The 12515-nt window shown below is 39.2% G+C and overlaps 1 protein-coding gene across 1 annotated transcript in view; it reads right to left on the minus strand.

Annotated features, from left to right (window-relative positions):
* Positions 1–3246: 3246 nt before the first annotated feature.
* Positions 3247–12515, minus strand: part of LOC148646869 (NLR family CARD domain-containing protein 3-like) — an 823351-nt gene continuing 814082 nt past the window's right edge. Inside the window, exons 28-29 of the mRNA XM_088608927.1 lie at positions 12145–12318; positions 3247–3376 (exon numbers count right to left, since the gene is read on the minus strand). Of these exons, the coding sequence (XP_088465053.1) occupies positions 3355–3376; positions 12145–12318 (196 nt within the window). The 3' untranslated portion in view covers positions 3247–3354. The remainder of the gene's footprint in view (positions 3377–12144; positions 12319–12515) is intronic.

The following is a 12515-nucleotide window of genomic DNA, read 5'->3' on the forward strand; positions in this document are numbered from 1 at the left end:
AATATATGCTGTCTGGGTCGTTAGAATTAGCCGAAAGTAACTGATTAGCTTTGAAAAACAAATCTAGTGCTTCTTCTCTCGCTCTATGATGTAATCTGTTTTATCTTAGGGAAAGGGGAAGTTTTAGAAGGAGCAAAGCGCTGAGCTTTTTTACAGCGCAACGTCTTATAAAAACCCTGTACTGCTTGTAACAAATTGAGTCTCTGGTTGCACTTTGCGAAGTGGCAGCAGGGCTCCCAATATTGCAATACTGAAATAAAGACCTTACTCAGGTGAGAACTCTCTCTTGTGGCTTCCTTGATAGTTATATTTCCATGACAAGGCGCTGTATCAGTGGAACACTGTCTCCCTCTGAGCGCAGAAGGGACAGGCGTCAGACACCGCTGGGTCCAGAACCGACACAAATGAGTTGACCCCCAGGATGGTGTGCGGGACCCTCCATTGCAGATCATCAGCCCTCTTGTTGAGGGGAAATCTGTAGAGGCTACCCCAGGCAGGCCGGACGTCATCCGGCACTCCCAGACGAGCCCTCCAGGGAGTGTCAGGGAACGCGGACAGCTGGGCCTGGTGTCTAGATGTTACGACTAGTCTGTACAGACATTTCCCCCCAACACCAGCTAGAGACCTCTCCTCTGAAGCAAGGGGCTCAAGGAGAGATCCCGTCGGTCCGGGACTGAGTGCAGGAGATACTAGCAGACCAGGGAAAGGAGGCTGTGTGGTTGGAAGGCGATGGTCCTCGAACAGACCCTGGACCAGCAGCATCTCCTCGAGAGGCAGAGCAGAGCGAAGCTGACTAAGAAACCTGTCTACACACCGCCGCGAGTGTAGTCCCAGCGCGTCACACGCCCACTCCACGCTGCGCCAGCAGCCCTGATCCACGTCCAGCAGGTGGTGGAGCTGTGTGATGTTGGCGCAGACCAGTCTGCTGGTAAAGTCCAAGGAGCGGCCCGGTTCTATGTCCATTCGTGGATTGTGTATTAACGGTTCCCTGAGTGTCCAGTATAGACTGGGCCGCTCCTCTTCTCTCTGCACACGCAGATGCCGCCAGGCCTCCAGGAGACTGCGCTGGAAAGGTGGCAGTGGAGACAGGTCAACCCTGCTGGTGTCCATCAGGAAGAGCACACAGTCGGGCCCGAGGTGTCCTGCTCGACGCAGCAGGGTAAAGGTCAGCTCCTTACAGGACAGCGAGGCCGGGCCGAACAGCAGCTTCTACACTGTCTGCAAGCGAAAGGCGTCCACCCGGCTCCGGATGTCGATGAATCCTTGCCCTACGTCCTCTCTGGGCAGATAGAGGATGCCCCTCTGCAGCCAGTGCAGTCCGTCCCAGAAGAAGTCGAGGAGCGTGGCCTGCAGCTCCTCGACCAGTCCGGCTGGTGGCTCCAGGCACACCAGGCGATGCCACAACATCGAAGCCACCAGGGTGTTGACAATCAGAACCCAGCCTCTGTAGGAGATCTGGGGGAGCAGCCAGCGCCAGCGGTCCAGACGACCTTTCACTTTTTCGAGGAGCCCCTCACAGTTCTTTTTCACGCTGGCCTCACCCCCCAGGTGCACCCCCAGGTATTTGAGTCCCCCTCTGGTCCAGCTGAGCCTCTCTGGCAAGACTGGGGGACCCATCTCGCTCCACTCCCCCAGGAGTAGGGCGCTACTCTTGGCCCAGTTTACTTTGGCTGATGATAGCCGCTGGAAATCATTTAAAGTTGTCTGTAGCGCCCTGACATCCTGTTCTCCTCCGACCATGGGATGGTCCCGGGATGGACAGGCCCGGGATGGACAGGCCCCTGATGACCCGGCGTAGCTGATGTAGCAGAGGCTCAATGGCAAGGGAGTAGAGCATTCCTGAGAGTGCACAGCCCTGCCTGACTCCCCTCCGCACTGGAAACGGAACACTCAGCCCTCCGTTGACCTTTAGCACACTGAAGATGTCACTGTACAGCACCTGAATCATGGCAACAAAGACGGGGCTGAACCCGAAGGACCTCATGGTCCTCCACAAATACTGATGTTCAACCCTATCAAAGGCCTTTTCCTGGTCTAACGAAATGAGACCAGTATCTAAACCCAATAGTCTGGAGGTGGTCAAAACATCTCGAATCAGAAATATGTTATCAAAGATTGACCTTCCGGGCACGCAGTACAATTGGTCGGAGTGCACCACGGACCCCAGCACCACCCTCAGCCTGTTGGCCAGAGCCTTGGACAGGATTTTATAATCCACACACAGCAGGGCAACAGGCCTCCAGTTCTTAATGTCACACAGGTCCCCTTTCTTAGGCAGCAGGGTGACAACAGCTCTCCTGCAGCTCAGTGGCAGGTCCCCCTGCTCCAGACTTATACATCCAGCAGGTCAGGTCCCAGCACAGCCCAGAAGGCACGATAGAATTCGGCCGGCAGGCTATCGAGGCCAGGGGTCTTGCCATTGCTCAAGCCACTGAGTGCAGTGGAGAGCTCCTCCAGGGACAGAGGCCTCTCTAACCCTGCCCTCTCCTCTTCGGGGACCTGTGGAAGGTCTTCAAGGAACCATGTTCTTTTGTAACACACTGTTTATATTTAAGCTTTTGCAAATGTTCATGCATTCCTGTTCTGCACTATGTCTGGTTCAGGTGCATCATCGACCTACAGAAGAACCAGCAGTACCTTTCTATGGGAAAAACTGAAAATACATTTTCAACCCATTATTATTACCAGCCTAAGCCAGAGTGGACCCAGTTTACACAGTCCAAATCCACATCCCTGCAATTATCCCTTTATATAGACAAACTGCATTCACAATCATCCACTCTACACACAGAAGTAATCTTATTACTGAAATTGTATGAGGGAGCCAGAGCCTATCACAGAAATCCATGGGCACAAAGCAGGGTACAATCTGGATGGGACACGACTGTGGGAGGAAACCGGAGCAGCTGGAGGAAACCCATGTAAACACAAAGAGAATATAAAAACCTCACACAGATAGCATCCTGAAACTCAATCCTGGGTCCCAGTGCTGTTGGGCAGCAATACTAACCAGTGTGCTACCATGCTGTCTTCCTAGGAATTAACTGCACAAAATAAAAAACTTACATGTACTGTATGCAAAATCCAATTTTATTAAGACAAAATGTGCATAACAAACCAACAGAACTAATTATATATTTAAGACAATCTTTTTTAATTCTAGAGATTAGAAACAAACTCATACTCATCCAATTACACACTGTCCAGACCCAGAGCAGGAGAGAAACCTTTCTCTACCTTCCACATGCAGGTCTGCAGGCTGTGGTGTTTGATGAACATCTGGAGGAGCTTGTTCTGTCTCTTTAAAGATAAGGAATTCTGCCACCTTGTTCCACTAAGGAATCTTCCTCAATGTTAGGCGTACATCCACCGGGTTCTGTAAGAACAAAAAAACACAATAAATGGATCTAAAAATTGAACTCTTGCGGATTGTCATTGTTTTATTATTATTGTTATTCATTTAAGGATTTGTGCATGACAGTGTTTATGGCTAATAATATTAATGCTTAAATCATATTATTTTATGTCAGAGTACATGTATTCTGAAGCCACTGTCACAACTCTTCCAACAGACACTAAAACCAAGGACTGGACAAATGGAAATGTAGTGCCAATCCACGTGATGGATAACAAAACTGAACCAAACAATTATAGACCAATAAAGTCTGATTTTTATTACACGGAAGGACAAATTATAAAAACTAAACTAGATGATCACATACATGGAAAAGTCAACAGGGATTTAGAGAAGGTAGGTCTTACATAACCAAGCTTGGTGATACGATACCGTGTATTTACATTTTCAGAAGATTTTTAATAAAGTTCAATATAAAATATTAATTCATAAAATACAGGCAAAGAGAATGTGTGTTTGTATTGAGAATTATTTAATAAATAGAGAAAGGAAATAAGATAAGAGTCAAACTTCAGTGATGTAATTATTGGAGTACCACAGAGATCTGTACTAGGACCACTGCTCTTTTTAATTAATACCAATGAGCTCTTCATGATACCAAATTAGTTGGATTAGCAAACACTGTGGAATCATCAAACAAAATTATAAAATATTAGATAGAAATTAATGGACAAACACCTGGCAGATTATGTTTGTTTGTTGTTATGTTTGGCAGATACCGTTATGAAGAGAATGATTAAGCCAGATGGACAACAGACAAGAGAAAGAAAGGGACAAAGTAAAAGATGAGCAAGAGAGTGAGGAGCAGGATTAAACATGTCAGACAAGGAAATGAGAGGGGAAGCTTTTCTTACAAGATCAAGTATCTTATATTTCTCATCACAGTTTTATTCCTGGGCAAGGTGAGACACACTGAGATGAGGAGGACTTTAGAAAGATGTGTCTGAGTGTGTAGCCCTGTGTGAAACTAAATCCCACTTGCTCCCAAATCAAAATCATGATCCCACTGGCATTATTGATCCACACCATCTAAAAGGGGAACTGCAGTCCCAAATTCTTAGACTGGGTTTTAAATATCCGATACAAAATAAACTGATAGTATCTCAAAATTTCTGATTTCAAATTAAGTACACAATCGTGAACTCTGTGGAAGTACTGCATGGTTGCCATGTTGTCGAAGGCAGATGAGAATCAGCTGGTCTCACCAAGGGCGAGAGCAAGATTTTGGGCAAATTGTGCCATAAACCCAGCCCTTTCTGCTCACTAGTCGCTGCAAGTGAACAAGAAATGAAATGAAAATAAATATGAGTGTGTTTTAGTTGGTTGGCAGGTTTCTTTTTTGCAATACTTAAAAGAATCTAAAACATGTTGTCTTGTATGTGTCGGTTAAATGAAAATATTTAGAATTAACATAGTAGCAAAATTCACTTGGTCTAAGGCATGCCTCATTCTGAATCACAGACAATGATGGCAATATGGCACTACCCATACATTGACACTTCATCTGTTTTGTGATATAAATTGGAGATTGTTATGGTACATGTTATCTTGTACTTGGTAGTTTCCTAATGATTTGAAATGCACTCATCATTGCAGATTCATTATAATCCCAAAATGTAAAATAACCATCGCAGTTCCCCTTTAATATACAGATCCAGCCATTCAAAATGCACGGAGTACACTGCGTCAAAACGTGGTGGGCGTGGTGCATCATACCGCATGCAAACTGAAATATGATAATAGTAACCGGAAGCACCTTGTAAAAGTGCCAGGTGGAGCTAAAAAAGCTTAACATCTAATGTACAGCATTTGAGCTAGTGCCAGAAAACGCCCAGTTTTGAATCCCGGTCACTGCTGAGGGACAATCTTTTTCCAATTAAGAATTTAAGTTGTATACTCTTTAGATTTGTTATAATTGTAAACTGTATATTACAGCATGTTAATAATTAAACATTACAAAGTCAGTATATTTTATAAAAGTAAGATTGCTCAGTTGAACAAAAGTACACAACCTTCCACCTTCATCATAAATATTTTAATTATGCATAAATATTTTATGCATCAAAGTCTTTAACTTGGTAACTTACATGGGTTCTGGTTTTAACGTGCTTGTTCAAACATTATTAAGTTAAATTCTATACTTCATAAAAAGTTATAATGTTTTATCCTTTTAAGTATAAGTAGTAAGAATACCACTTGCTGTTATTGTAAAAAAATAAAAGTTGTACTGATTAAATACAACTTGATAGCAATATTAATATGGAGTTGTAAAACTAAGCAGCTAAAATATTTTGGAAACATATTTTGGACATTTTGGAAACATTTTGACATTCGTTATTTTTTTAAAGCTTGTATTCTTCTTATAGTGGTAACGGAAAACACTGCACAGTATGTTAAACTGTACCATGAGAGTGAAGACGTGTTACACCTTCAAATAAGCCAGGGACTGTTGTTTACTATGATGAGATGAGGTTGTGTAACTCTGTGGAAATTATTCTGTACACTGAAGAGTTATAGAGCAGACACGTTGTGTATCGCCTCATACACTTGTTAAAATGTTTCAATTTTGATGTGATACGGAAGGTATTATTAATAGTATTAATAATGCATGACCTTGGACAGGCTGTAAGCTCAAAGTATTACCGTGGTCCACTTTCTTTGTAAACATCTGTATCAGTTTAACTCACTTACCCGTGATTACGTGAAAACATTTTGCCTGTCCTTTTCAGCTACAAGTTAAGTTGTAGCTGACTTCATGTTGGCATAGGTTGGTGTAATGGGTTAGGCATATACTTCGCATGCTTGAAGTCAGTGGTTTGAACCCAGTTATCACCATGAGTTATCTTTTAACAAATAAACATTTCTTTGAAAAACTAAAATAGCAAATTTTACGGACAGTATATTGACATTTTTGATATTTCTAAATTTGACAACATGTTCAAAGCAAAGTGATTTATTAATAACAACGAATCATTTCAAACTGTTTGTATTTTAAAATTGTATTTTGTTCAAGATGATTTGTCACTCACTATTTTCACAACCTTCAATTTATAGAAGAGTGTTACACCCCACTGTTGGTTATATAAAATAGACAGTTCTGCTCGGGCGATGGGATACATTTTCAGTTGCATGCTCTGTTGTCATTGTTGGTCTTTACCAGTATTCAAATGTCCTGTTTTTTCTTAACACTCGTTTTTCCGTACTATAGCTTTAAAAACTTGAACACATACCTGCCACAGGCATACAGTGTGATGATGTATAGTTTTAAAGCTACAGTATAGCTTGTGGGAAATACATGTATTTGTCCTGCATCAAAGTTTAACTCGTTCAGAGTGTTCTACATTACAAACTTCAAGCGTTTCATTTTGTCTATTTCTACAATAATCGACAGCAATGTAGTTGAAAGGAACATGTCAAAATGTTTCCAAAATAACCACAAGTGAACGAGTTGAGGGATTTGATCATAATAGAGAAATCATAACAATGACCCCTTGTTGCTCATCATACTGTAATACTACATGCTGAAAGAAGGACACTTAAATAGACAAGTGATGGTTTTGTGTTTAAGCATTTCCTACTGGAAATCTTTTAAGTTAAACAAGGGAGGGGGGAATGTTTTTTTTTACAATTGCAGTAATCAAAGAACAGCCTATCAACACGATGGGCAAACGATTTTTTTTTACTTTTCAACAATTTAATCAAAAATAAGATACAATGATGTGTTTCTGCCTAACTCAAACATTGCGTGACTTTAAAGGCTGTAAAAATGGTTTAGATAGTTAAAAACCGCATTTTAATTAAACATTTAAAATACTTGAATTTCATTAAAGTTGTACTGATTTAATACCTCTTGATAGTAATATTAATACGAAGTCGTGTAACTAAGCAGCTAAAATATCACAAGGGGACATTTTGGAAACATTTGACATTCGTCAAATAGTGGTAATAGGCAATGGACTGTTATGTAGTGCGCTGCAACCAGGCGGTTCAAACCCTGATCAGAGAATTACTTTGTTTCTTACATAGCAAAATATATTAAAATAGTCCATTATTATAGATTGTTGTTGGCTACGGTGTGAGTTTATCTGGATGAATTACTATAAGTGATGGTTTCATGATTTAGGATTTCTTCACGGGATTCTTTAAGTTAAAGGAGGGAAAAAAGAGGGCTGTACTGTCACCGCGCTTCAACCGGCTTGTACCATCTGTATGTCTGCCGTTCGTTACAATATGAATGACCACGGACGAGCTGTAAACTGAAGAGTTAGAGAAAACACGTTGAGTCTTGTCTTTTCATCTTGGAATTTAACCTTTACAGCGATACTTTTAGCTATATTTTTTACATAGTCGGATGAGTAAAATAGATTGGATTAATAACTGGAGTAAGAAAAGATATTTCACACGTACCATACGGCTTTGGAACAGCGGGCGGCAAAACCCGGCTGGGAGGGGGCGATACTTTGATTTTCCTGTGTGAACCGTATTCGCTACAATACTATAATGAGTCCCTGAGGTAGTGTTCAAATTTCGTAGTTATAAAAAATAAACCTTTGTTGAGTTTGCACGAGAGACAACAGGTACCTTTTGAGAAGTCGTGTACAGCTTGCAAATTACAGCTAATTTTGCTTGAAGAATTTAAAATTTATCTGTACTGTAGCAGAAAGTCACCTTGCTCTTACAAGCGGTTCTGTTAAGCAGAGTTTGTGCTAACACATCACACCCCTTGAATGAGTTTTAATCAACTTTGTCAGTGAAAAAAATGACCGCGGGCACTTTTCCTCCCCCCCTGGTGCATGTGACATTGCATAAAATTTTTATTTTACTGGGAGTGTGAACATTGAGTGAGCACTGGGGCGTACAGTGAGACTAACACAGTGAGATTACTGAGATGGATAGCTTTAGTAAATATGTTGACAAATACAGTATCGGAATTTTTGCAAGGTCAAATTGTATCCAGCTGTGAATCAGCTACATGACCTTGTCCCCGTGAAATTGTGGGAAAGAGGTTTAGTGGGCAGTGTAGTGACCTTAGAGTGTTTGAATACACTGTACAGTATAACACTATAAAGCAACTATGTATTTCTTTAATGTTTGTAATTGCTATTCTTACATTTTGTATTCAGTTTGGTTCTGTGTGTTAGGTTGTGGGCAAATGTTCGAGGTGAAAATTCATCCACAAGGAGTGTACCTTTAAAGCAGAGAAGACCGCACCGAACTTTTTCGGCTCTGTATGTCTCTCAAGCCATTTCTCTTTGACACTTTCTTTAGTCATAGAGTTGGGAAGATGCCACCCCCCTCCTTCTTCCCTCTTCCCGAATCGCTGCGGGTGAAAGAGAATAGGGAGAGACAGAAAAAAAGTGAACCCTGTTTTTTTTATATAGTCAGATTTAATGTATGTTTGAACACAGTCTTAAAAAAATTATGTTTTACAAGATGTGGAAGTGCAATGATTTATCACAGTGTGAATTTTAATACAAATGATTGATTACTAATAGTTTATGCACCTGACGCTTGACTTTATTTAGATGTATATAAAATATTGAACTGTAACAAAACAGTCAGAAATACAATCGGTTTAAATAAAGTTGTTAAATAAAAGCTGTGAATTTTTTCACAAATCCCCTGTAGGTTGCAGGCTCTGTGTCATTGTTCACAAAGTTATTGACATCTGAAACATCGTGTCTCATAAATAGGTATTTTAATAAGCGAAGCTTATGAAAACCGAAGAAAAAAATGACTCTGAAAAAGATACAAGAAGCTTGAAATTATTATTATTAAATTAATACTGTTAATAATGACCAGACACATTATTATAGTTTCAGTGGTATTTTTAATACTGCTTTGTTATCCTTGATTCTAATTACAATATATACAATTTCGTTTTAAGGCTTGAAGGCTTGAATGGTTGCCAGTAATCACGTTTGCTAATTCACGTTTTTATTTCATTATCAATATAACTTAACATTGAATATGTTATAATATATATACAAAAAATGTTAATATAGTGTACATAATACTTTATCATGCGTGAATGAGTCAAATTAAAAATAAAACGTGTTTCCAAAGAAAGCGGATTACAGTAATACTACCAGTTATATAAATACTTATATTTAGATCCATAAATTAATATCGTTATTAATTTCTTTAGATAAGCGATTCCATATTATATTTCCTATTTAGCGGATTCTAAAAAGTATGAGGTTTTTTACTGCGATAACGAGCGCAAGTATTCATAGAAAAGGTTAATCACTTAACTCACTTAACTTTGAACATGTTGTGATACGTAGAGATATCAACAAATTCAATAGTGTCGATAATATTTACTATTTTAGTTTTTCATATTAATGTTTATTTGTTAAAAGAAAACTCATGGGGAGAGCTGGGTGTGAACCCCTGATTTCCAACATGTAAGTGAAATACCTAATCCATTTCACCAATGCACCACGTGGCACCTTAAGCTATAACTGAACAGGGCAGGCAAAAAGATTCCCAGTAATCGGGGGTGAACGAGTCAAATTGATGCAGATGTTTACAAAGAAAGTGTACTACTGTGATAATTTAAGCTATATGAATATAATTATATTGTTATTAACTTTTTAGATACGCGATTCCATATTATATTCCTATTAATCAAATTCTAAAAAGTATGTGCTTTTTTACTGCGATAACGAGCACAAACATTCATAGAAAAGGTTAAAACATTATAACTCTTTATCACGTATATCAACTTAATATAGTCAGAAGGAGCAAGTAAAAACTTTTCCAAAATAACCACAGTATGTAACCGAATGAAAGACTTTGATGCTTAAAATGTTTAGGGAGAAATGGAATACTGGTGTGTATTTTTGTATTTAAACTACCAAGAACAGCCATATACAATTTACATAATATGTTTATGTTCCTAAATTAATATCATTTATGACCTTCAGATGCGTTATGTTCCTCTTCTTTTTATGCTCAGCTACTAAAATTTCCCTTTAGTTGTAAAATTCCATATTAATATTCAATATTAAGCAGATTTAAACATGCACAGTAAAGAGATTAAATGAAGCAATTGTTTCACTAACAACAAATGCACCACAAAGTGCCACCTGTTGGTCATTTCGGCCAGTCAATCATGTACTGCGGTATAACACGGTGAACTGTAGATAATTTTGCAGGGTACGGGATTGTACCGTGCATTTTGAATGGCTGTCTCTGTAAGTGGAATGGCTGAAAATGTTAACAAACAACAAACCTTGGCATTTAAAAGGTGTAAAAGTATTTTGTGTTGTACATCATGAGTGTGTGTATATAAACAATGTACCGCCATTATCCATTCTTGTGAGATACTGTGACTGACGTGGAATTTGAGAAGAGCTGTGCTGCCCAAAACCCATGTATGGAACTACTACAGGGGAAGATGTACCGTAGCTTAGATGCTTATTAATCATTAATCATTTTGAGGAAAGAGGAAATTACACAAATGAAATATTTTCTGTGACGACTGACAGTGCCCCAGCTATGGTAGAAAAACGGATGTGATATATGATAAATCTTTCTAGTACTTCTACAATGCATAGATGTGAAGTCACTGAAAGCACTGGAATTTAAGCAATGTAATCTTAGTTGTTTAAAATGTTAATGCTGTGTTTAACTTAAAGCTTTAACAGCTTGGATGAACGGCAGCTCCTCAGCAAAATGATGAAGAAGTATCCATCTAACCTAAAACATTACCTTTTATAGCTAATTTAACTCAAGGTATTATGAAAATAAGATATTGCTACAATGTTAATAAATTAAACACATATAAAATAATTTGTAATGTGAAAAAAACTAATGAAGGGAATAGTCATTTTGAGGGTTTAAGACATACAGAACAGAACCCTGACTTTAAACCACATAAATCTGGAATGGTTTATACTCTCTGTTAATATACAAAGAAGGCAGCATAGCATTTGAACCCCATCAACATCACCGTAAATAAACAATTATCCAATACAGGGTCACAGTAACCCAGAGCCTATTCCAGGAATCACTGGGCACAAGGCAGGAATGAAACCTGGACAGGATGTCAGTCCATCACAGGGTAAAACACTCACACAAGGGCCAGATTTCCCAGAAGCTTATTAATCTACCAGAATGTCTGTAGACTGTGGTAGGAAACTGGAGCACCACACAAACGTGGAGAGAAAATACTGTACAAACTCCATACAGACAGCACCCCAGATTCAAAAGAGATTCAAAGATTAGAGATAAACAAATATTGCAAAACTTACTCACTTCCATAGCTACTTCCAATTTATTAGAAAAAAGGAGGAATATAAGAGATAAGGGTAAGATTCAAATGGAAAGAAAGGCTGGCACTCCCATAGCAACTGAGGAATCTCAAATCTGCATAAATCCACTAATTCACCTTCCTGGAGAGAATCACTAGAAACTGGTTAAAGCTGGACAGACCTAGTAGTGTTCAAATCAAGAACAAAATTACCTATAGAATTAAAAATCATCTACATATACAGTATATATTTAAACAAAATGTGTTTTGAGACTCTAAGTAATCATATGTTTACAAAGAATCCACAGACAAGAACTTGTATAAAATGAAACAAAAAACTGTTTTCTATATGTCACCCTACTTTTTTGTTTTGTATTTTCTAGGTTACGTTTTGATGCATGTGAAAAACAGAATGTTGTGAGTCTTAACATATCTAAATAAAACAATAAAAAAATCACCAGTGTTCACTTACTTCAGAGTTGTTAATTTACAGTTGGGATTCCTCAGAGCTGCAGACAGCAGTTTCACTCCTGAATCCCCCAGGTTATTGACACTCAGATCCAGCTCTGTCAGACTGGAGTGTTGAGACTGAAGAGCAGAGGCCAGATCTTCACAACATCTCTCTGTTAGTTTACATTCCCTCATCCTGCAGACAAAAAGACAGGAGCACAGCTGAACATCTGCACAGCTCATCCACATCCTTCTTTCCAAGTCTTCACTACAACACTCAGCTCAGCAGTAATATAAAACATCATGGCATTATCCATCTCAGAGTGTCCATGGATGAGGATGATGAAGATAACTGCTGCATCAAATTGTGGGCTCCAGAAAGAAGAAGAAAGA

The sequence above is a fragment of the Lepisosteus platostomus genome, chromosome 16 (genome assembly GCF_059453375.1).
Source record: "Lepisosteus platostomus isolate fLepPlt1 chromosome 16, fLepPlt1.hap1, whole genome shotgun sequence".
NCBI lineage: Eukaryota > Metazoa > Chordata > Actinopteri > Semionotiformes > Lepisosteidae > Lepisosteus > Lepisosteus platostomus.